This window comes from Zophobas morio, unplaced genomic scaffold, assembly GCF_036711695.1.
Source record: "Zophobas morio isolate AGI-343-1 ecotype UQ-CSIRO unplaced genomic scaffold, CSIRO_AGI_Zmor_V1 ptg000011l, whole genome shotgun sequence".
Lineage (NCBI taxonomy): Eukaryota > Metazoa > Arthropoda > Insecta > Coleoptera > Tenebrionidae > Zophobas > Zophobas morio.
In genome coordinates this window covers 22307487-22334206 of record NW_026972116.1, presented here as the reverse complement: position 1 = coordinate 22334206, position 26720 = coordinate 22307487, and the positions used below count along the sequence as shown (strand labels likewise).

General features: G+C 34.8%; 1 protein-coding gene across 2 annotated transcripts in view; it reads right to left on the bottom strand.

Annotated features, from left to right (window-relative positions):
• Positions 1–26468, bottom strand: part of LOC135127245 (transducin-like enhancer protein 4) — a 243895-nt gene extending 217427 nt beyond the window's left edge. Inside the window, exon 1 of one of the 2 annotated variants that reach the window (XM_064053667.1) lies at positions 26054–26468. In XM_064053667.1, the coding sequence (XP_063909737.1) occupies positions 26054–26116 (63 nt within the window). In that variant the 5' untranslated portion in view covers positions 26117–26468. The remainder of the gene's footprint in view (positions 1–26053) is intronic. The other variant, XM_064053668.1, reaches the window with a different exon arrangement.
• Between the last annotated feature and the right edge of the window lie 252 nt (positions 26469–26720).

The window sequence follows — 26720 nt, the reverse complement described above, 5'->3', positions numbered from 1 at the left end:
ATTCGAAAATCTAAAAACCGAACCGAAAATTCGAAAATCGATATTTCAAAAAATCGGAAAATCCAAGAATCGAAATACATATAGAAGAAAAACATCGAAAATTTTAAAATTGAAAAATAGAGAAATTGAAAATGCGAAAAGTAAAAATTTGCGAAATTCTAAAAATTAACAAATCGAAAATCGAGAAAATTCGAAAACCGAAAAACCTAAAATCTGAACATCAGAAATTACAAAATTCAATATAAAACTCAAGAAATCGAAAATCGAGTGATAAAAAATAGAAAATCGAAAAATTCGATAAATTAAATGTTCGAAAATTAAAAATTCTTCCCATAACCGTAAAACGTTCATGATTTCTGAAGACCATGTTCTGCAATTTCTAAGTTAAACTATAAAATGTTATACAATTTTGATCCTTTCCCAAAAATCTGGACATTATTGGTGGGAAACGGGACCTATTTTTTCGTACTCTAGGGGTCATAAAATGTCGAGACAAGTAACCAGTCGCCCGATGGACTCGATCGACAAAAACTGAAACTATCCTTGAAGATGCACCCACACTCCGTCCCGGAGTGTCGACCAGATTTACGATACGTTTTAATAGATAAGCAAATGTTCCTTAAATAAACAGTAAACACAGTAGGAAAACACGGGACTTTTTCAGGCGAAAGTCCGTAAACGCGTCGAATAAACAATCTCATTTATTCCACGCTGCAACGAAAAATAAACATTTCAGAGCCGTTTAATTTTGACGTGGCCGCACAACTAAGAAGCCAAAACATTAAATGACTCCGCGCTACCACAGTCACGGTTGCAGAGAGCATGTAAACGATATCTCTGCAAAGAAAAATAAGTATCAAATTAGTCACGGTTCTCTGGAGCGAGGAAATACACCTCGTTTCACACTATCACTGCTTCTGATGGTTACGTTGAAGATTGTTCTAATGGTCGCATCAGTGAAAGTGTACACGAATACAATTATTAATCTCATTCGAACAGAAACAACGCTGTCCAGGAAGTGACTTAATTCGATCGCCCAATTAGGGGGTTTCTCTTTGGGACACTCATTGTATTGATTTAACGGACTGATTATTTTCGGTATGTGCACACTTTCGGGAAATCGTGGATTGCGGTAATTAGTTGCGTGTTGTTGTAACCGTTTGGAATGGTTGGCAAATTGGGGATCAGCGACCCAGGCTTTGGCTAATTGAGTCTTTAACTGGTTTCGGTTTTTCCGCAGGCTTCACATTCGAGCCACTTGGAAAAAATTGTGGATCTTGTGCCTAAATTCATTACAAAAACAGTATTTGATTCTGTTTCCAAATATCTTTAGAAACACTTTACCATCCGAGCCTTATTCATAACCTGGCAAAAATATCACCATGGCTCCGGACAGGTATAACGTGTAATATTATCTGGTCATAAAGTGAAGCCATTTAAATTTACACCCAAGTGACCCAAGGGTGCAGACTTCTCAGCTTTCCCAAGGCTGTCGCCATTTTCGCAGACTGGTATTCTGTCTAATCTCGGCCGTAATAAAGCGTGGGTTCGCTCATTAAAAGAACCGAATGGGATTGTTATTTGTCAATTTAGTGTGCCCTCAAATCCGTCGAGTGGAAGGCAGCAACGTCTCATAAGGGGAGATATTCCTAAATGGTACGATAAATCTTATTAGATAAATACGGCGACCAAATATGTACAAAGTATTTGCTCTCTGTAAATAATAGCGATCCTGTGACGCCGTAAAATAAATTAAAGAACAGTCAATACGGAATATTATCTTTTAAAAGTGTAAATTGTTTTATCTTTATAACAGATTACTTTATGTGTTTGCCAAGTGTATTAACATGTTATTTACTCAACATATAATCTGTCAAAAACAGAAAAAAATTCCTTGATTCATGTATCAATATTTAACCAGCACTTGAACAACTAGGTAAAGTCAATACGTTTTAGAGAATAAGTAGGAACGTTATTAAGTACATATTCGCCAGAAAATGTGCGTATGTCAACACCGGCCTAATTAGCGTCAATATTTCGCGGTTCCGAGAAAATCTTTTCGCACCTTCGTCGGTCGTAACGAGGGCAACGATCGCACTTTTTCGATCGTCGGGGAATTCGTGACCGACTGTAGATTTGTGTGTTGCACATCATCGATGTCATTTCCCAAGATGCAACACCATTATTTACGGTTAAAATGGCAACAACCTTTGAACCTTGCGGATTTCATTACAAAACAACACGATTCAATTAAGACGAGCTTTGTTTCTTTGTCTGGTGCACCGGTAAAATGGTAAATAGAAAAATTTTAGGATACACCGTACGGGATAATAAAGTGAGAGGCGGTTGTGCGTTAGAGTTTAGACGGCCGTTGGCATTTAAAAACCACACTGAAATTCATTATTTTATTATCTGTGCTATTTGAGACTAATGGCTGTTTTATTGCTTCTTCATATTTGTAAAATCGTTAAGTTTATCCGCCTACCTACAATCGTAATTGTTCATTATTGTTATGGCTTCTGCCATAAACTGTGATGACTGTGCAGGTGTCTTGAGCCGGCTCTTGAAACGCCTTATTGAGCCCAGTGCCGGCCGAATTTGATACCGAGAGAGAGATGAAAGCGTCTTTGAAAAAAATTTTCGTTTAATAAACTCTCACAGTAAGAGATTTACTAAATACATACCATTGTGAAAAACTCGTAAAAATTTGTTGTTGTTTTTCTTCTGGGCACCATATCAAAAGATTTGTAGTACATTTTTTAACTCTTTGACGTTCTTATCGCCGCCAGATTTGTCCTTCATATCTCAGTGATTTTTTAAATTCCGTATTGTTGTAGAAATTGCACCTTATTTTTACTAAAATTTTATCGCTATCTTTTTTATGCACTTGAAGATGTCAATTTTGAATTAATTTCTGATTAATCTTGTATATCTTAAACATATGTAACGTGCTTAATAGTCGAATTCTTTCGATCAATAAACATAAAAAGTCGAAGTTAAACATATATTTATTGATAAGATTCTTTTTACAGTTGGTTGTGTTTTCAGTATATTTCATATTGTACGCACTTATGCGAAGTGCGCCTCCTTGAATCATTAATGTCATCACTTTTATAAATCTCTATATACAAAGTTAAAGATCGGTATTCCACAATTCTGTTTTAGTTTAGGATTTTTTTTTATTTAGTCAAACATGTAAATATTAATTTCTGAACAACCTGTACAAGTAGTTCTACACAATTTTGATTGGCGATTTACCATGCTTCCGTTTGCAAAATTTTAGAGTATTCGGTTTTAGTGTTTTTTAATTACATAAAATTGCAATAATCAGTTAGGTTTCGAAAATTGTCCGAAATTTTCAGAGTATTAATTAACAATTTTGCTTTGGAAAACTTCTCAAAAAATTCCCAAAAAATTATGGGATGTAGATTTCGTCGTGCTAATTAAACAAATATTGCATGTTTATGCTCCAGGGGCAAAGATTTAAAAATGTTCGTTCAGTTTGATTTTTTTTTTGATACAAAAAATTGCAACACTTCAGTGGGCGATCCCTGAAAAAATGGTAGGAGATATCGAAGAAATGAAGCCGAAATTTTCAAATCCAGTAGTGAAAAATTTTGTTTTCGAAAAAGATTCTAAAAATTGTGGATTTCGTCGTGTTGATTCCAACAAAAAGCGTATTTATAGTCCGCTAAAAATATTCCGTTTGAAAATGTAAGTGTTTTTTTCCATCAAAAAATTTGCAAAAATTCGGTGGGCAATTTTGAAAAAAATGGTAGGGTTTATCAAAGAAATGAGCCCGAAAGTGCCTTCTGGAGGTCGAAATCTGTAAGAAAATATCTTCGGTTAGGTTTCAAAAATTGACAAAAATTGGCTGAAGTTTTCATAAATGAAAAATTTTGCTTTTGAAAAAGTTACCAAAAAATTCTGAGATGTAAATTTCGTCGTGCTGATTCGAAAAACACAGCATGTTTATGCTGCCGGGACAAGATTTAAAAATATCTTGTTCGAATATATACACACACATTGTTTTAGTTATAATTTCGAAAATGTTCAAAAATTGCTCGCAATTTTTGTTTTTGAAAAATCTATCAAAAGAACTCAAAAAAATTCTATCTTATAAATTTCGTCATGCTGATTCCAAAAACGTAGCGTGTTTATGCAATAAGGGTAAAATTGCAAATTTTCGGTTTGAAACTCATTTTTTTTAAGTTCAAAAAATTGTTAGTTGGCGATTTTGGAAAAATGGTAGGGTTTATCGAAGAAATGAGGACGAAATTACCTTGAGTAGGTCGAAATTTGTAAGAAAATGTCCTTGGATAAGTTTCAAAGATTGACAAAAATTGGCCGAAATTTTCATAAATAAAAAATCTTGCTTCTGAAAAAGTTGCCAAAAAATTCTGGGATAAGATTTCGTCGTGCTGATTCCAAAAACATTGCGTGGAAAAATGGAAGAAGCTATCGAAGAATTGAGACCGAAACTAAATCTTGCAGGTCGAAATCCATACCATGGTATCTTTAAATTAAAAAATCGTGGAAAATTGGCCGAAATTTTTGTAGGGAGGCAAAGCAGAATTTTGTTTCTGAAAAATCTTCCAAAAAAAACCCAAAAAATTCTGGTATATAAGTTTCATAAAGCTGATTCCAAAAACATAGCGTGTTAATGCTCTCGGGGTAAGATTACAAATTTTCGGTTTGAAAATATTTTTTTTTTAATCCAAAAAATTCCAATATTTTAGTAAGCGATTTTGGAAAAATGGTAAAGTCAACAAAATCCCAAAAAATTCTGGGATAAGATTTGGTTGTGCTAATCCCCAAAACAACGGTTTTCTAGGAATAAAATTAAAAATTTTCTATTTGAAAATCTTTCTTTTTAAATCCAAAAAATTCGCAATATTTTTAGTAAGCCATTTTGGAAAAATGAAAGAATCTATCGAAGAAATGAGATCGAAACTAACTTCTGGAGATCGAAATCCAAAATATAGTGTCTTTCAATTTCGAAAATTGCCGATAATGCGTTGAAACTTTTACAGGGAAGCATTGAAAAATTTTGTTTTTGAAAAATTTGCCACCAAAAAAAACAAAAAATTCTGGCTTATAAATTTCGTCATGCTGATTCCAAAAACACAGCCTGTTTGTGCTTTCTGGGTAAGATAAAAAAAACCGGTTTGAAAATCAATTTTTTTTTTAAATCCAAAAATGTCCAATGTTCTAATTAGCGATTCTGGAAAATGAAAGGACCTATCGAAGAAATGAGAGCGAATTTAACTTGTGGAGGTCAAAATCCATAAGAAAATGGCTTTAATCATATTTCGAAAATTGTTGAAAACCGGCCGAAATTTTCGTAACTGAAAAATTTTGCTTCTACAAAAGTTGCCAAAAAATTCTGGGAAAAGATTTCGTTGTGTTGATTCCAAAAACATTGTGTGCTTTTTATGCTGTCGTGCCAAAATCAAAAATTTTCGGTTCGAAAATAATTTTTTTTAAAGCCAAAAAATTGCAACATTTTAGTAAGCGATTTTGGAAAAATAGAGAATCTATTGAAGAAACGACACCGAAACTAACTTCTGGAGGTCGAAACCCATAATATGCTGCATTAAAATTTCGAAAATTATCGAAAATTGGTCAAAATTTTCACAGGGAGGCAATCAAAAATTTTGTTTTTGAAAAATCTGCCAAAAAAGCAGAAAATTCTGGCGTATAACTTTCGTCATGCTGATTCCAAAAAGATAGCGTGTTTTTTATTATCTCAGGGTAAGTTTAAAAATTTTCGGTGTGAAAATTGTCTTTTTTAATAAAAAAAAAGCAATAGTTTTAGTGGGCGTTTTTGGAAAAATGCAAGAAGTTATCGAAGAAATGAGACCGAAACTAACTTCTGGAGGTCGCAATTCATCAGAAAAGTAGCTTTAAATTTTGAAAATCGTCGAAAATTGACCAAAATTTTTACAGGGAGCCATTGAAAAATTGTGTTTTTAAAAAATGTACCAAAAACAAATAAAAAATTCTCGCATATAAATTTCGTCATGCTGATTCCACAGCGTGATTATGCTTTCGGGATAAGATTACAAATTTTCGGTTTAAAATACCTATATTTTTTTTAAATCGAAAAAACTCCAATATTCTAGTGAGCGATTCTAGAAAATTGAAAGTGCCTATCAAAGAACTGAGAGTAAAACTAACTTGTGGAAAATTTTATTTCTGAAAAAGATCCCAAAAAATTCCCGAAAAATTCTGGTATAAGATTTCGTTGTACTGATTCCAAAAACATTGCGTGCTTTTTATGCTTTCGGGCCAAAATAAAAACTTTTGGTACGAAAATCTTTTTTTTTAAGCCAAAAAATTGCAATATTTTGTTAAGCGATTTTGGAAAAATAGAAAATTATCGAAGAAACGAGACCAAAACTAACTTCTGGAGGTCGAAACCCATAAGATAGTGCATTAAAATTTCGAAAATTATCGAAAATTGGTCAAAATTTTCACATGGTGGCAATGAAAAATTTTGTTTTTGAAAAATCCAAAAAGATAGCGTGTTTATGCTCTCGGGGTAAGATTACAAATTTTCAATTTGGAAATCAAGTTTTTTTTAAATCCAAAAAAATGCAATATTTTAGTTAGCGATTCTGGAAAAATGAAAAGAGCTATCGAAAACGAGAGCGAGACTAACTTCTGAAGGTCAAAATCCATAAGAAAATGTCTTGAAAATTGTCGAAAATCTGCCAAAATTTTCATAACTGAAAATTTTTGCTTCTGAAAAAGTTGCCACAAAATCAGGTGTTCTATCTGAGCGCATTCATAATCTTTGTACAAATGTAAATACGTCCTATCTTTCGTCTACCTGCCCTACGCTCCTACATACTTTCTTTTCCCGTTTCTAGAATTTCCTAAACTCTTTCTTTACCTACTTCCACCTTTTTGAAACCGAGGCTACCTGTCGACCATTCAAACACCCTTCGATCTGGTACTCTCAAACAGTAAGGAACTAAATAAATTCTGAAAACCGTAACCGTCGTTTTTTCTAAAAATCACCAACGATACCCACAGACCGAAACTAACTTCTGAAGATCGAAATGTTTATGTTCCCCCGGCAAGGTTTAAATTGTAAAATTTTGTAATCCAATATTTCCTTAAAAAATCCGGATGTCCAAAAAAAAATCAAGGCGAGTTCATAACTCACATCTACATAAATAGATTACTTCGTGCCATCTAGGTAGCATTTAGTATGCAAAATTTTGAATTGTTGTTAAGGATAATCGGACAAATTTTTATTATCAACCACCCCTATTTTAATTTTAACATACTGAAATTACCATTAGATTAGCAAAATTGATTATAATTTCCGTGAAAAACTGGATTAGAAAGTCCTTCGGTGCTAAAAAAAAAATATTTTATAATAACCCCTACTGTTAAAAATTATAGATAGGAAATACCCGTCAGAAAAAAGTTTCAAAGCTGATTCATAAACCATAAGTACAGGAGTGGATTATTTTCTAAAATTGAATGATTTTTTTTTAGTACTCTTACTTTACATGTTCACTTCCGTCAAAAAATTGATGACGTTATCAATTTTTTTTTTTTTAAATATTCGTACGTCCACTTCCATTTGAACAACTTTCCTTGTATTTTTGCGGTGTCGCGTCAAAAACCGCCAAAAACCGCGCCACCGACTCTGGCAAAAAGCCGCATTATTTCGGGAGCACTTTTCAAATTTAAGCCCTGTCACATTCCCGGCGTCGATTTTTTATTCGGTCCGCTATCGCGTCCACATTTTTCGCAATTAGCGCTATTTCATCGTGTTGAAACGTTTTTATCGCGCCGTTAAAACTGGCACATCTGATTTCTCCGAACGAAAATAAAAACATCAAACGGTCCGTAAAGTATTTAACCGAAAACATAAAACGGCGGAAAGAAAGACGCCAAAACATACTTAAGTCGAATCCATAAATACGTCAACTAATGATGAGACGTTTATTTTGGAGCCGTGTCACTTGGACGCGTTTCAAGAGAGAGCGTCTCGGTTCGTCCCGTTCCGACTAAGTATTTGATTCGTCTGTGTTAACATTCCGGTCGATTGCAACAGCGTGTTCAATTAGCAAAGTTTTCCGTTTTGTAATCCGAAATAGTACGAGCGGGCTCATCCGAGCGTGCAGCATGAATACCCGATTTGTTTATTGTTGTTATTTGTCCGTAATGAATAATGTTTGTTTGGGCGCATTTACGGGACCGTTTTTAATGGGAATTATTTTAATAACCGTCATTATTAATTTCCAATCGTTAGTCGATGAACGTGAATTATTGAGGACGTTGCGCAACCACCGAACGGCTAATGATGAAAACACAAGTAGATAATGTCGGAAAATGTGTGATTATTCTTTTTCTATCTATCATTTACGACACCCATTATTTAAATGTCAGTAATATTGTAGTCACGTTGGATAATTTAGATCGATGTTCATAATAGCATGTTATGCGTAAAAGTGGAACGTTTTTTGCTGGCATTTGTATTATGGTCCAGTAAACACTATAAATTAACTCATGACCTTGTTTATTTTATTATCATTATATAAATTAATATAAAAGTCAATAGTGGTTGACGATAAACTGTCGAAATTCTAATAAACACTAATCACTTAACTTTTAATCAATATTTAAGTGCCACCGATTGCTGCTGATCACTAATTTTACTTCATTATACATATTTCCATTTCGATGTCTAGTTTCCATAAACACGCACGTTTCGGATTATTATTTTTACTCGAACATACCCAAGGTCATGCGCTATTAAAAATTAGGCTCACCGGAGACCATGGAACAAACCCATTTTAATTTCCTTATATTCTTTGAAAGAATTCCTAGCGAAATGATTTGTTTGGAATGTTGAGGAATCCATTAAGTAGAAACTGAATTATTTTAAATATATCAGGGATTACTGGAATTTCCCATAGTTATTTTGTGGCTGCGGACTAAACGATTCCATTTTATAATTTCACAAAACTATTTGAAGAGTGAATTTTAATATCTTATTTATCAATGGAGTTTTAAAATACCTAGGATTACTTCACTGCAAAAATTTGTTTATGATTACTGATAATTCTGTCTATGAATTCAAATTATCGAGTTCCATGAAAAATAAAATTAAAAATTGTGTAATTGGTTTGATGTTACCGATTGGAAAAAAATATCCATAAAGCGACAGACGGAAACGGGAGACATACTTTTTCGCATTGTAGGGGTCATGAAAGGAAAAAATCCGAACAGATGGCAGACAGACAGACGGACAGACAGACAGACAGACGGACAGACAGACAGACAGACAGACGGACAGACAGACAGACAGACGGAAACGGGAACCTATTTCTTCGTACTCTAGGGGTCATGAAAGGTCGAGAAAACCTAAAAGTAGAGAGTCGGCCGACGGATAAGTTAAGACCAATATCGAAAATTGCAAAATCGCAAAATTGAAAAATCCTAAAACTGAACCATCGAAAAACTGAAAAATCGGGAAAATGAAAATTCTGAGAACTGAAACCTCGAAAAATTGGGAAACTAAGTAATTGAAAAATTGACACATCGGGAAATCGAAACACGCCAATATCGTGAAGTCAAAATAATTCAAAATCGAAAATTAAAAATTTAGAAAAGAAAAATTTTAAATTTAAAAAATCGAAACATCGAAATTTGTACAAATAAAAAAAAAATAAAAATCGTAAAATCTTAAACCGAGTTAAAAAATCGAAACATCAATAATTCAAAAACCTAAAATTTTAAAATTCCAAAAATTGAAGGACTGAGCCATCGAAAAAACTAGGATTTAAATGATGGAAAAATTACAATCTCGGAAAAATTTGAAATCGAAAAAATCGAAAAATTGAAAAATCCCAAACTGAAACATCGAACAATAAAAAAATCGAGAAATTGAAAAACTTCAAAACAGAAATGTCAAAAAATTGAGAAATAAAACAATCGAAAAGTTCATAAGATCGAAAAATCGAGAAATCGAAAAGTTGAACAATCAAAATAGCCCAATATCGAAAAATTGAAAAATAAAAAATTTAAAATGCCAAAAAATTTAAAACCGAGAAGTCGGAAAATGTAATGAATATGAAAGAATTGAAAAACAGAAAAATCCCAAAACTGAGCCTGAAAAAAAAAATGAAGAATAGAAAAACTGAGGAACAGAAAAATTGAAAATTTTTAAAACTGAAATCTCGAGAAATCGAAACATGAAAATATCGCGAAGTCGAAATAGCTCAAAATTGAAAAATTAAAAACTGAAACAACGAAAAATTTTGCATTTAAAAATTGCAAAATCGAATTTATAAAATCGAAAAATTGGGAAATTGGACAATCGAAAAATCGAAATCTGGAGAAATAAAAAAATTTAAAAATCGGAAAAACTAAAACCGAGAGTCGAAAAATCGAAACATCAAAAATTGAAGATCCTAAAATTTTAAAATTCCAAAAATTGAAAAATTGAAACATCGAAGGACTGAGACATTGAAAAAATTAAAATTTAAAAAATGGAAAAATTAAAATCTTGGAAAAATTTAAAATCGAAAAAATCGAAAAATCGAGAAATCAAAAAATCTAAAATTGAAAATTCCAAATATGTATTGAAAAATTCCAAACTGAAACATCGAACAATTAAAAAATCGAGAAATTGAAAAACTTCCAAACAGAAATGTCAAAAAATTGAAAAATAAAACAATCGAAAAGTTCAAAAAATGGAAAAATCGAGAAATCGGAAAGTTGAACAATCAAAATTGCCCAAAATCGAAAAATAAAAAATTTAAAATGCCAAAAAATTTAAAACCGAGAAGTCGAAAAACGGAAGAAATATGAAAGAATTCTAAAACTGAAAAATCCAAAAACTGAACATGAAAAAAATGTAGAATAGAAAAATTGAAGAACAGAAAAATTGAAAATTTCCAAAACTGAAATCCCGAAAAATAACTGAGTAATCGAAAATTTGAAACATGAAGAAATCGAAACATGAAAATATCGCGAAGTCGAAACAGCTCAAAATTGAAAAATTAAAAACTGAAAAAAAGAAAAATTTTATATTTAAAAAATCGCAAATCGAAATTGAACAATTAAAAATTGAAAAACCTAAAACCAACAATAGAAAAATCGAAAGATGGACAAATCGAAACATCAAAAATTGAAAAACCTAAAATTTAAAAATTCCAAAAATTGAAAAATGGCAAAATCGAAAAACTGAGAAATCGAGAAAACGAAAAAACCAAAATTTAAAAAACCGAAAAATTTGAAATTGAAAAATTTACATCGAAAAATGTAAACTTTAAAAAATCGAAAAACTAAAATATGGAAAACTCGAAAAATAGAAAAATGTATTGAAAAATCCTAAAACTGAAACATTGAACAATTGAAAACTCGAAAAACTGAAAAATCCCAAAACAGAAATGTCAAAAAAATCGAAAAATTGAGAATTTGAAAAACCGAAGTAGCCCAAAATCGAAATATCGAATACTCAGAAAAGAAAAATTTTATATTAAAAATTAAAAAATCTGGAAATTAAACAATCGAAAAATTGAAAAATCGAAAAATAAAAAATTTTAAAAACCAAAAAATTTAAAACCGACAAGTCGAAAAATGGAAGAAATATTGAAGAATTGAAAAACTGAAAAATCCCAAAACTGAACATGAAAAAATTGAAGAACAGAAAAATTGAAAATTTCCAAAACTGAAATCTCGAAAAATAACTGAGTAATCGAAAATTTGAAACATCAAAAAAATGGAAACATGAAAATATTGCGAAGTCGAAAAGCCCAAAATTGAAAAATTTAAAACTGAAAAAAAGAAAGATTTTATATTTAAAAAATCGCAAAATCGATTTTTAAACATCGAAAAATTGGGAAATTGAACAATCGAAAAATGTAAAACCACGAGTCGAAAAATCGAAAAACCTAAAATTTAAAAATTCTAAAAATTGAAAAATCGAAAAACTGAGAAATCGAGAAATCCAAAAAACTAAAATTTAAAAAATCGAAAAATTAAACTGTCGAACAATTTGAAATTGAAAAATTTACATCGAAAAATCGAAACTTTAAAAAATAGAAAAACTGAAATATCGAAAACTCGAAAAATCGAAACATGTATTGAGAAATTCCAAAAGTGAAACATCGAACAATTGAAAACTCCCGCAATTGAAAAATCCCAAATGTCAAAAAAATCGAAAGTAGCCCAAAATCGAAAAATCGAATACTGAGAAAAGAAAAAGTTTCCAATTAAAATTAAAAAATCGGGAAATTTGACAATCGAAAAATTGAAAAATTGAAAAATAAAAAATTTAAAAAACCAAAAAATTTAAAACCGAGAAGTCGAAAAATCGAAGAAATATTGAAGAATCGAATAAGTGAAAAATCTCAAAATTGAAACATCGAAAAATGGAAAAATAGAAGAATTGAAAAATCGAGCGATTGAAAATTCCCTAAACAGAAATGTCAAAAAATTGGGAAATCGAAAAAAATGGAAATTACAAAAAACGAAAAGTAAAAAATCGAAAACCTAAGGAATCAAAACACAAAAGATCGAGAAATCGAAAAGTTGAAAAACAGAAATGGCCCGAAATCGAAAAATTGAATGACGACAAAAGAAAAATTTTAAATTAAAAGTCAAAAAATTGGGAAATTCACATTCGAAAAATAAAAAAATCGAAAAATTGAATTAGTATTGAAAAGTCGAGAAAGTGAAAAATCCCAAAAACTGAAATTTCGAAAAATAACTAAGTAATTGAAAAATTGAAACATGGGAAAATCGAAACATGACTAGATCGAGAAATCGAGAAGTCGAAATGCCCTAAACTTCAAAAAATTAAATATAAAATGAAAAAGTTAAAATTGAAGAAAATAAAAAGATTGAAAATCGAAATTACGACAAATCGAGATATCGAAAAGTTGAAAAAACAAAAACAAAAGTTTAAAATTAACCACAAAATTGAGAATCGAAAAACCAAAAATTTTAAAAATCGAAAAATTTAAAAACCGAAAAATCCAAAACTGAGAAGCGAAATTGAAAAATTTCAACAGTAAAAGATCGAAAAATTAAAAAAAAACGAAAAATCGAAAAATAAAAAATCTGAAACATTGAGGAAAACCAAGAAATTGGAAAAAGATATCAAAAATTTGAAAATTCGGGAAACTGAAAAATTGGAATACTGAACGATCGAAAAACTGAAATATCCATTATTGATATTTTTTCGAAATTATTGCAAAATTTTGTTGGGTAATCCGATTCTATTGACACTGTTCTCAAAAAATTTGATCTCACATTATTATTAGACAGAATTTGAATTACAGTCAAACAAATCCAAAATTTTAGAAAAAAATATTAGAAAATATCGGTGTAAGAAAAAAAAGTGGCCAATGAAGAGATCGAACCCGCGGCCTTTGCGTCATCAACACACCATTCATTAACACACCATCTGAGAACGTTTTTATTTTGCGAAAATCTGGATGCTAAGGGTAAAAATTCAAGAGCGATTCATAAACCACAGATACTGAAGTATGTTATTTTATGAAATTAAATAGCATTTACTACGCAAAATTCTAAGGTGAGGTCGTCCAATTGTTGGTGGGGATGTTTGGAAAAATTTTGGTAACCGTTTTTCCATCTACACGATGTTCCTGTTAGGTTCTTTAAAGATTATTTATTATGAAGTTTTTTTTAACGGAGGGGTGTTCTAAGATAAATAAATAAGACAGTTTGTGGTATCAAATTTTCTTTGCAAAATTTTAAAGAGGAAGGATCAAACTGTGATGGTACACAGAGTATATATAATCTAAATTCTAATCAACTTTAAACTACTTAATGATAAAAAATCTTAAAAATCTCAAATTATGGATTAAAAAGCGGCTCCTACGTGACCGAAATTGTTAAAACTAATAACAATAACAAAAGTTCATGACACACTTTATGCTACACCGAACGTAATCTCATAAAAATGCGCTAAAATAATTTATTATTATTTGTTTTGTGGAATTTACGACGATATTCATTTCGAAACGTACTGAGCAATGGCGAAAAAAAATTAAAATTGTGTCCACGAGTGACTTGGAAATTCGGCGCTGCGCACCGATCAGGCAACAACACCTTTTCAACGCTCCAACTGGGCGTGAACTTCACCCGCCGAAGCAATAACTTGAATCTAATAAAAATAAAACTGTAACTTATGGTTTACAATTTCCATTCTAGCCAATATTAATAGAAGTTTCCAGTAGTTATAGCGATCCCATTAAACCCTCCACAAAGGCCACCTTCGGCGCGCTACTGTGACAAAAGCCTGATTCACAAAACCGCAAGTGATGATCTAGTGTCACAAGCTATTTATTCGATCCCTGCTCCCATTACATTATCCAGAAATTTCGTTTAATGGCGGATATTGAGGTTTGCGACCAAACAGACCATTATTTATTTCCTGTCGCCACCATATCCTCGACATTTTTATCGTTTAACCAAATTTTACGTTTTATTAAATCCCTAAAATAATTTCCCTCTAGTTTCCGGCGGAGTAGCGAAAAGCTCCTCGCAAACTTCGGGAACTTTCCATTCTGATATAAATTAATCATCTGTAGCAAGTTTTTAATCTTGTGGAAATAATTAACCTCAATTCTCGATTCTGCTTAGAGTGGATTCCTCGGCGATGTTCGCAAATAGCAGTCAACGGAAAAGCCACAATTACGACGACTCCGACCCAGGTAGACTTTCCACCTAATTGCGCCTAAACATCGCTCTGACCGCAAACTTCTTCGAAACCGCATTAAATAAAATGTCAGGGGAAAGAGGAATCCTATCAGATAAGAGCCGACAATATCCTGCTGAGCGCCGTACTTAAAATCACACTATAATATTTCATCCGAATGCAATCTCCGAGTACGTGCTTTCTGTGCAACGGGAAACAGACACAACACAGTTTCTTGCAACAAAAGCAAAAGCTCGACCAGCCACCGGGTTGCTTCCCAGAAGCATGGGACATTTGGTATTTACAAGCAGGTGACTGTGTTGTTGGTAAATCGACCACGAAAAGCAGGTAGAAGTGGGAGTTCTTTGAGCGGCTAATTGGAATTCCGAAGAACAGTTGGCTTTTTGTGCGGACTCCACGATGCTAATTTTGGGACTTTGGCGACGATGGCTGAGGAAGTTCGGTTCTTGCCGGTTTGGCGATTTATGGAATTCTGGACGGTAATTAGCGGCTGTCATTGTTTTCCGAAAGAATTACGGCAACGTTGGAGCAATTAAGTGTTGAAATGTCGGTTATTATCTCATGGAGCCGCGTTTAATAATTCAACGTCTTTTATGCACTTCCAAACGGCAAAAGCGTTATAAATCACTTGATGATGGAATAATTAGTGGTGTCTGCATAAGTAATAGAAACGTGCCGTGGTTTCAGGGCTGACACTTGTTTTACAGTTCCACTTTACATATACATATATATTTGTAGATTTTTCCGCTTCCAGAGCGAAATTTTACGATTGTGTATAGTTGAGACAACCGAATAGTGAACATTGACGTCATGCACATCTGCTTCGTAAAATCTTTGTTCCTCAGGCAAGCAACCGGAAAGACCAGGACTGTAAATCTTCATTACCTTAATCCTAAGCAGCTTATTACTGTTTTCCGATAATAGAAAGTCAATGTTCGCTATGTGGCCATCTCAAATATAAGTAGTCTATTTATCCCCATTAAAAATTTGATGACGTCAATTTGAAGACACAACGCTTGACAAAGTGATTACAAAACATGGACTAAACTGTGTTTATACTAAAGTCGGTTGTGCTTCTAATACCTGCCAGTATAGAACAAAAGCGGAATTTTAGCGTCCGCACAACAATCGTTAGCCATTTCTGAGTACCGCTTTGTCGACCCAACTAGGATTGAAGCGAGTAGAGAACACCTGCTGCTTAAAGTTTTCTAAGAAAATTGGGTAAATGACCTTGTGAAAAGTACAAAATTTTGAATGTTTTTGAGGTGTTTATGGCAAGCAGGGCTAAGTCAACTTATTTGTATTTTATGCCTCCCAGAAATTTTATCACGTCATCACAAATAAATAAATCCAACATGTTTCGGTACCCACTGATACATCTCAGAGTCACTCAACACAAAGTTTATTCAATTCCAGTATTTGTTGTTCTAGCTGCTTAGCTCTGATGATGGTACCAGTGGGTATCGAAACATGTTGGGCCGCCTTACATAATAAAATTCGAAAAATATAGCGTGTTGATGCTTTCGGGTCAAGACTTTGGAAATATTCGGCCTCAAATTAGAATTTCTCAAAAATTCTAAAAATTGCCTTATTTCATTTGGCGATTCGGGAAAAGTAGGAGAGTTTTTAAAGCCAAACATGACTTTTAGAAGTCGAAATTTACAAAAAAAATCCCTTTGAGTAATTTTCGAAAACGCTCAAAAAAGTATTGAAAAATGAAGAATTTATAAAAGTTGCACAAAAATCTCCACAAAATTATGGGCTATAGATCCGATTCTAAAAATATAGCGTGTTCGTGGTCCCGTGGTCAAAAATTCTAAACAATTTGCCACATTTCATTTGGCGATTCTGGAAAAGTAGTATGAATTTAAAAAAAAAATCTAGAAAAAATCGTTGCAAGTAATTTTCGAAATTCGTCAAAAAGAGAGCGAAAATTTCGTACAAATTGAAAAATGGAGATTTTGGTAAAATTGTCCAAAAATCCATTAAAATTCAGAGATATATGTAGATCTCGACGTGTTGATTCTAAAAATATAGCGTATTTGTGGTCCCGGACCAAGATTTCCGAAATATTAGATCTCAAATTCGAATTTTTCCAAAATTTTACAAATGATTTTTGAAAAGAGATGCGAATTTTTAAAGAACTGATGCCGAAACAGACTTTTAGAGGTCGAAGTCTACAAAAAATCCCTTTGGGTAATATTCGAAAATGGTCAAAAAGGGTCGAAAATTTCATGAGTAACGAAAAGTCGGAGATTTTGGAAAAGTTGCCCAAAATATAGCGTATTTATGCTCCCGGACCAAGTTTTTCGAAATATTCGTCTCAAATCAGATTTTTTTTTAAATTCTAAAAATTGCCACATTTCATTTGCTAATTCTGAAAAAGTGGTAGAAGTTTTAAAAGAATTCATGCCGAAACTGACTTTTAAAGGTCGGAATCTACAAAAAAAAACCTTTAGATAATTTTCGTAATCGGTTAAAAAAGGGTCGAAAATTTGATGACTACTGAAAAATCGAAACTTTGGAAAAGTTGCCTAAAATGCACTAAAAAAATCAGGGATATAGATCTCTACCACTGATTCTAAAAACGTAGAGTGTTTGCAGTCCCTGACCAAGTTTTCCGAAATATTCGGTCTTCAATTAGGATTTTTCAAAAATTCCAAAAATTCTAGAAACGTGATACGAATTTTCAAAGAACTGATGCCAAAACTGAATCTAGAAGTTAAAATCTATGACAAATCCCTTTAAGTAATTTTTGAAACTGGTCAAAAAGAGGCGAAAATTGAATGAGCACCTACTGAAAATTCGCGATTTTGGAAAAGTGGCCTTAAAATAAAAAAAAAATCAGGGATGTAGATCTCGATGTGCTGATTCTGAAAATATAGCGTGTTTATGGTCCCGGACCAAAATTTCTAAAAATTTGTGCTCTGAAATTTGGATTTTTCAAAAATTTAAAAAATTGTCTTATTTCTTTCGACGATTGTGGAAAATTGGTACGAATTTTTAAAGAACTGATGCCGAAACAGTCTTCTAGAGATCTAAATCTACAAAAAATAGCTTTCAGTAATTTTCGAAAATGGTCAAAAAAGGGTCGAAAATTTCACGAGTACCTACTGAAAAATCGAAATTTTGGAAAAGTTGCCTAAAAATCCACAAAAAATTCAGGGATATAAATAAATCTCGACGTACTGATTCCATAAATATAACGTGTGTGTGGTCCCTAACAAAGATTTTCGAAATATTCGGTCTCAATTCGAATTTTTAAAAAATTCTAAAATAGCCATATGTCATTTAGTGATTTTAGAAAGGTGGTAGGAATTTGAAAAAAAAAACTGATTAAAAAAATACGTTCGGTAATTTTCGAAAATGATCAAAAAAGGTCGAACAATTTCATGAGTATTGAAAAATCTAGACTGAAAGATCTGCGTAAAAATGCACAAAAAATTCAGAGATATCGATCTCGACGTGCTAATTCTAGAAATATGGCGAAGATTTCCGAAATACGCGGTCTCAATTCGAATTTTTTTAAAATTGTAAAAATTGCCACATTTCATTTGGAGATTCTGGAAAAGTGGTAGGAATTTTAAAAGAACTGATGCTCAAACTGACTTCGAGAGGTCGAAATCTATAAAAAAAAAAAAAATTAGATAATAAATTGGTTAACAAGGGTTGAAAATTTCATGAGTGTTGAAAAATCGAAATTTTGGAAAAGTTGCCTAAAAATCCACAAAAAAATTCAGGGATGTAGATCTCAGCGTACTGATTCTAAAAATGTAACGTGTTTGTGGTCCCCGACCAAATTTTCCGAAATACTCGGTCCTAAATTAGGATTTTTCAAAAATTCTAAAAATTCTAGAAACGTGATACGAATTTTCAAAGAACTGATGACAAAACTGAATCTGGAAGTTGAAATCTATGAAAAATCCCTTTAAGTAATTTTTGAAACTGGTCAAAAAAAAATGGTGAAAATTGAATGAGTACTGAAAATTCGCATTTTGGAAAAGTGGCCTAAAAAGCCAAAAAAAAATCAAGGATACAGATCTCTGATTCTGAAAATATAGCGTGTTTATGGTCCCGGACCAAAATTTCTAAAAATATACAGTATCGAATTTGGATTTTTCAAAAATTTTAAAAATTGTCTGTATTTCTTTTGACGATTCTGGAAAATTCGTACGAATTTTTAAGAACTGATGCCAAAACAGTCTTCTAGAGGTCAAAATTTACAAAAAATCCCCTTAAGTAATTTTCGAAAATAGTCTAAAAAAGGTGATTATGATACAGGGTCATTTCATATTACAGGTAGGAAAAAGTTAGAGACCAAAGTTGTATAGTTCTTTGAGACACAGTATATATATTTTTTTAAATAGAACACCCTGTATATTTTTACAAATTGTCATTAGCTTTGTCCTAGACTTTATAACCATGGTTTATTTTTGAAAAACCGATGCGACGTTGCCACGTTATTCAAATTCTCTTGAATTTTGTCAGCAATGCAACGGTTTACAAAAAAATCAAAATAACGTTATTTTTAAAAGTTGTGTTGTAACATTTTATGGAGATATACACTTTAATGTGGTATAAATTAAATGTAATTTTAATGTACCGAGTGTTTATAAAAAAAAAAACTAAAACTTCACAATTTTCGTATATGTATTGATATTTAATTTTTTTCAAATAGAACACCCGGTATTTTTTTACTGCATTTTACTATATCTTTGTACTGTTTCTTTCAACATTTGTGATTGATACATAAAAAAGTAAAAATACCAATGACTCTTAAATATATTAGTGTTTTCTTTGAAAAAAAACTGAAATATCGATAGCTAAAAATTGTAATAATTGTTTTTTTTTATAAATACTTTATGCAATAAAACTCAATTTTTTATTTTTGTCACAACAAGCCGTCTACCTTTCTTTGTTTATTTCTTCCTAAAATATTTCAAGAAAATTTTTAAATATTACATTATTTTCATTTTTTTTTAAACCCTTGGACGGCAAAAAAAATTCAAGAAAATCGGAATAATCTGGCAACATAGCATTGTAATTTCAAAAATAAAGGGTGGGTATAAAGTGGTCAATCAGAATATGTAAAAACATATTGCATATTCCATTTGAAAGAACTAGGTTTTGTGTTACGCGTTAAAACAAACACTCTATATAGTAAACAATAATTTTAATACATGATTCTCAGGGAATAGTACAACTTTTTTTTAATACATATATCGTTTTTATTTCCACATATACTCGTTATCACAAAAAACAAAATTTGCGGTCATACAATTTACCATTTATGCCCAGTGATTCAATAAGCACGCTCCTCGATATCAAAGTCTCACAAATACATAAATGAATAATTAAATAAAAGCAAAAATTAACTGGCTCTTTGAGCAACAAACAAAATATTTTTCAATTTTCAGTGCGACGTCAAGTTAATCCAATTTTCCCTTTTTTGAGACAAATCAGTTTATGCGCTTTGTTATAGTATTAATAAAACCGAATCTTAATCTACAGAGTGTTTCCAAAAAAGAATCTAAAATATAATTTTAAATAGCCCTATCTGCTTTTTTTTCAAATAAATCACCCTGTAATGTGTTACCGAATTTTCCGTTTTTTTTTTTCACTCTTTTTATCTCACAAATCATGTAAATTATCAACTTTGAAGTTGCAGCAATAAAATACAGTCTTTTAGATTTTTTTTTTGAACACTGCGTATAGTACAACTCAATTTTATTGAAATCACAACGAAGTACGTACTTATCTATACAATGTTGCAACACATATCAAAAATATCCCGTCGTTTCCTACGTAAAATACAGTACATAATTCCTTGAGTTCATGATTACACTTGTATAGTAGAGTCCGCCAAATAGTGAACATTGCCGTCTGTTTATGAATCAGAGATATTTTACGCTGAATCATTATCTGAAATATCATGGGAGACTGACTACGTAAATCTTGGCACGGAAATTTTTAAGAATTCACCAACTGTTACTTTTCCATCACATGTACAGTTATGACGCGACATCAATAGCTACCTACACTCGCCGTTTAACCTTTTCTTCCATTACCGCTAGAATAAACCCTCCTTGTGTCCCGCAATCAGCTAATATAATAATCTCATCCCATGAATGCACCCACGCAAAAACGTACCACCTGGCTAAAACCCATGCATGCGGTACCTTTCAAGCTGATAAGAGAACATAATCGGGTTTCCTCTGAATGCATTCTTGGATCTCGGAGCATAGCAGCCACATAAAAGAACTATTATGTTATTTTGACACACCTTCGTTAATTTAAACCGCACATAATAAAGTCAGTGCGACCTTGTATATAGGTGGAAAAAAAACATAATAACTAAACAGATTTTATTATGTATGTGGCAATAATTAAATACGTCTGAATGGGTTCCTTTATGCGGCCTAATTGCTTTAAACTTTCTATTAAGTCGGATCAATTAGCGGATGTTGTGAACCATTAGACTCTATATGTTAATAATAGAGCAATAGAGCTCCGATTGGAATATAATGAGGGCAGTGTTTCATTTTTAGGATGATTAAGCGCACTCCGAAATCGCTACATCGCTACACTTGCGACGTTTTGGCACCCTTCCACTGGCTTTATGCAGCCATCAACTTGTTTATAAACACATAAAAATTTTATTGCACCCTAATTATGCATTATTTTTAACAGAACGCACATCGACGGAGATTTATGCTCCGGTGGGAGGGTGCCAACTTTAAAAGCCACCTAAAAACTTACGTGTACACAACTCCACGATTTATTCGTGTTTATACTGCCACCATATGGTCCACGCGAACCGACTAAATAAATATTTACAACGGACCGACTTCGAGCGCGAACGCAGCGAGGGACATCTGTATAGCCGGACGTGTAAACACAGCCAACTGCATTTTATCGGTTTTAACATCGATGATGCAAATTCGCTAGACGAAATATGCGCAAACTTCCGATTAGTTTTTTCATTGGAACATTGATTTAACAGCATTTTTATGCGCTGTACGCCGCTTTGTCTAAACAGGTTTATCAGTTTTATCGCCGGGGACACCGGGTGTCGAATGTTAACAGTCTGTTAAAGCCAGATTATTTACACGCCTTGACAGTGAGGAATTAGTATACTGGGTGTCTTAGCTGAACAAGTGGTAGGGGAAGGTGGAGCAAGATGGAACTTGCAAGAAAGTATAGCTCGAGGAACGCATATTGAAATAATAAGTTGATTATTCATACAGTTTGCTTAGGAGATTATCGTGGAAATGTGTGTTTTTTGGTTGTGTGGTTGGCTTTAGCTAGACAAAACTATTGTTATTTATAACGCCACCTGCCGTCTAAGGGCCATATATCAATCCCAAAGCTCGCATCGACTGGCGTGTTACATAAAAAGAAGTACAATATGTACAGACTTTACCAACAACCTGGAACAACATGTTTAGCCTCCAAACAAATATCTAATGTAGATAAAATATTTGCTCACTAAACAAAGTCGTTACTTAATTGAATTTGTTTCTTCGTCATGTCAATAAGTGCTTTGGTATTTTGTATAAAGAGCAAAACGTACACGAAAGTAATTACGATCGCATAATTTATATCACAATTCCGGGAAGTAGGCACACAAGCAATCACTATAACAAAATAAACGCCCCGAATGATAATAGACACAAGTTTAACAATTAATGTTTTTATGCCGCTACACAGCGGCAAGCATAAATGATTAATTATAAACTATGTAGCAAAAAACGCTTTTTATGGAGCGTACACGCTGTAAAAAATTGATGGTTGTTATTCTATTTGTGTGTGTTTTTTACTGTGCAGTGTAAACATGAAACGTGAATATATTAAATGAGATATCGGTCTGTTAGATCATCAATACACAATATTTATCATACCCGGACACTTGTACCCATCCTAAAGCCGCGTTTACACGCACGGCTACCGCGACGCGCCCTGGCGGCGAACCCCGTCATTAATCAAATTGAAAACGCCAACGCACGAAGATGACCGTAAAATCGCAAAATGGACGGTTATAAAATTACACATCACGCTGGAAGACGCCACAAAAATAGCTAATAGAAAAGAAAAGCGGCGAATAAATTACATAAACGTGTAACATTCAACACGCAAGCAATTTTGCCTACGCGTATAGAGGGCAACTCGGGTTTACAAGAAGTCATTACTCAAAAGAATAATATTCCTGAGTTATGCTGTGTCGGCTTTCTTTGAACAGCCGTGACGCCCGCGGAATTGGATGTACCGCGAAATGCAATTTGTTGTTTATTGTGTTTGGTCTGATTTATGTTAAATTGATTGTTCAACGCGCTGTGAAATAATCACGCCGTCTTTGCGACAGAGCGGCCGGGTTAGCCACGCCCACTTACGCCGTTGTGACAGTTCAGACCGCCGCGGACAAGACTTTACAGTGTACGGCTGTAATTTTTACAGCGTACGCGTCCGGCGAAACCGGTCTTTTGTCGGCGCACCCTCGAAATAATTTCAATATAATTGCCAAAAAGGGAGGAAATAATAAAAACAAACCGGGGTGCTAATACCCATTATAACAATCCCGGGGCCCCAAGAAGGGAGGTTTATAATCGTAAAGGCACATTCCCACCCTGAATTAAAGCTAAGCGCAGCAAGAGGCAGATTATGGGACGACCCCTGCAATAAATAGCAGCTGATATGAATACATGTTGGAGTACAAAAGGGCCAGACATCCCCTAGCAGGTAAACGAACAGACGAAAAGACGAAGAGAAAGTTTTTCGAGGAAGTGTAAATTTCAAAGCGTAACTAATCCACAATGCCGTTTTTAGCTCGAAAAGGAAAGACGACTAACTTATTAATTATTAGATGATGAGTCCCTGTTGGATGCACCCCTGCGATACCCTCTGCATATTTAATGTAAATTACAAGCAATAAAATGCTTTTTCAATATTCTTCCGTTCCCGTCGTTCCAAGCCGTAATTACGAGACGGCACTCGAAATTTAATAATTAATTAGTGCTTCAAGTCGGTAACGACGTTATTGCAGGTACCAATACGGCAACCGTGTAATTTCGTATAATAACAATAATTAGTCAAGAAAACGGGATAGTGACGCCAGATGTCATTAGCGCAGGTTAGGGAGCGGCTTAATAATATAGGGCTTAACAAATAAGGGTGGTGCGCCCCATTCTTGCTTCTCCCCTAAAGAAAAGGGCCATCGAAGCGTATTTGGGGTTAAGAGGAGATCCGACTACGCTTATTACTCACTCGACACCCCTCGGAAGACGTTTCGACCGAGACGAATACGTCATCAGCACGTTGCGTCTGTTTACACAACAACGTTCACACGACTCGAAATTTTTAATCGTAATTTTAGAAACCACGTGCACACGCATCGAGATATTTGGCTTTCAAAGAACCCATTAGGTGTTTGTTATCTTTGTTTATTTTGTCTTGACTTTTGTAAACAACGCTAAAACAGCAGACTGTGAACACGAATTTATTTACACAGTCCTCTAATCGCCGAACATAAAATCTTGCGCATACCGAGACACTTTCGGTTTTGTCAGACACCCACAAGCGTTGGGCAATTCCCGAATGTATAATCACCCATCGCAGAAATATGCGCACATTTGACCTCACGCCAGTAGAGCACCGTCTTCGCCGCATAATCACTCTCCCACTCGTGACGCTTGTGAAAGCCGGGCCCCGCATCCTCTCGGGCCGCAAGCCGCGCTCACACGGACCGTGAACCCATCAATTTCCCAAAAACTTAACTCATCTGGGACGCCGAAAGTGAAACGGCATTTGCATACGGTGCCAAAGCTACATTGCTTCTAAATGCACTGGAAAGATTCTAAAAATGAGGAGGTTATCTTTCTAGGATTTCCCCAGTGTCATTGTTCTAAATCTCTGAATCTGAATCAGTTTTGTGATATGATTCAATTTAATCAACACAGTTTTTATTGATTAGTGGCTGGTGCTCTCCAAGGGTCCAATCTGGCGCCCCTTCGATTGAATATGAGTCAATTAGAGACTGATAATGAAACCCGAGTTCCCCAGCCCGGCTTGCGACATTTCGCGTCGTGCAAGCGCGCCTTTAGCCTCGGTTCCGCGTTTCGTCCGGCTACAAGAGAATCGCCGGTGCTGCACAACCACTGAAGCACAACACCTCTATTAGACGCGCTTGTCAAACCGTGGAAAATGCGCTCTTTGCATAAACGTTGAACGTTCTCCGCATTAAAGCCGAGCCTCCAGACACCATTGAGAAACGTTTTCGGCCTCGGATGGTTTCGATCTTTAGAAAATCGCATGTCAAAGTATAAAGAGGTCCGTGAAGCGTGATATCCAAGAAGCCGTAAAATAATCTCAACGGCGCAGATAAAACAACCAAGAAAAACTCGATTACGGGAAAAATAAAGAGTGGAGAAACAAAACGTGCGAATTGCACGGCGCACGCACACCTCGAGGTCAAATTATAACGTTCCGACGCCACGAAAGGCGCTCATTACGGCGGGAATTCGGGGGCGGCGGCGGGGCGCGACGGCAGAATGGGACAACGGACGCCCGACGGAGCTTTGAAGGAATTCCGGCGGGCGGATCACTGATGAAGATGTAAAATAGGAGCGGGCAGCGGCTGGCTCCCTGTGACGCTCCAGATTCCGTCTGACGCGTCGGAGAACAGAAACCAATATGAAATACATGTTGAGACCTAATTGTATGTTGTGTATTTTTGATTTATTTGGTTGAGTGCCGCCTTTTCGAGAAAGCGCCCGTACTAAATATGAAAAATCGCACGAACCTTTGCGACCGCAGTTATGCTGTGTTAGTGTTTACGGCGTGAGGTCAGGGTGACCATATTAATTACTGCGTATCCGATCGTCCCCCTCGCACTGTGGGAGCCATTTCCAAATAACCGAACATAAATCCTGGTCGTCAGGAAGTCGCTTTTAATAGGAAACCTGTTAGAAGTGGCAGGTCCGACCGACTGGTTAATTGTAATTCGAAGTCTCGTTTGCGCGAAAAAAGCGCAAGGTGTATCGTAACCCCTATCCGCGATGATGAACGCCAACTGTGAAGCGGCCTTAATTAGCAGACCGTAGTAATCGTAACAGGATGGAGGCACGACTGCATCCTTGAACCGCCATTGTTGGTGTGTGCGTAAAATTAGCGCCACGCTTTTTCTCGCAAGGGTCGAACTTTTCCGGTCCTCCGGGAATCGCGTCCTTAGAATCGTTCGTCGACCCCGCATCGGGATGCCGAAAGCGTCGGAACGAATGCGTGGAGAGGTAGTGCGGAGCCGGCCTTAGTTAAGGGCCGTCCACATGGCGCGTCACTTACCGGATGGCGCGCGGCCGCGACTGCTGCTGCTGCCGCCGCGTTCATTCCTGCACTCGGGTACATCTTACGTCAGCAACACATTATGGTCACTATGCACCGGGGCGCGTAATCCTAAGGGGCACTGCACACTAGCACACTCACGAGCACTGGCCACTGACGTAGCGCATTCGAGCACACTCAAACACGTCCACTCTCTAGCACGGTTCGCAAGCGACTGGCAGCGGTTCTCCCCACCACCGCCACCGGAACGGCGCCCAAAACCGCTAACACACACCCCACGCTCCCTACAAAAAGCCTACAACCCCGAACACCGGCAGCGTACAGTCGGGGAAAAAAGGAGGGCTCGCGAATATTTATAATTATATTATATGTGAAGGGTCCCTCGGCCGGTCGTCGGGCCGTCGCGCTAACGAAGCACACATGAAGTTTACGGCGAGTGTAAGACGCGGATTAGTTCTTATGCTGTGGAAATAATGAGCGATCGTAAAGTCTGGAAGACGCGGTGGCCGCGAACTGGGTCATGTTTTAATTGGCAACACTGTGATTGCAATTAGCGTGAATGTAGTAATACGGGTAAACTGTCGCCGGCGTTGTGTATTCCCACACCGCCGCCGCCGCGGTCACTCCACCTGACTACCGCTTCTACACCCGCTTGTACTCACACCCC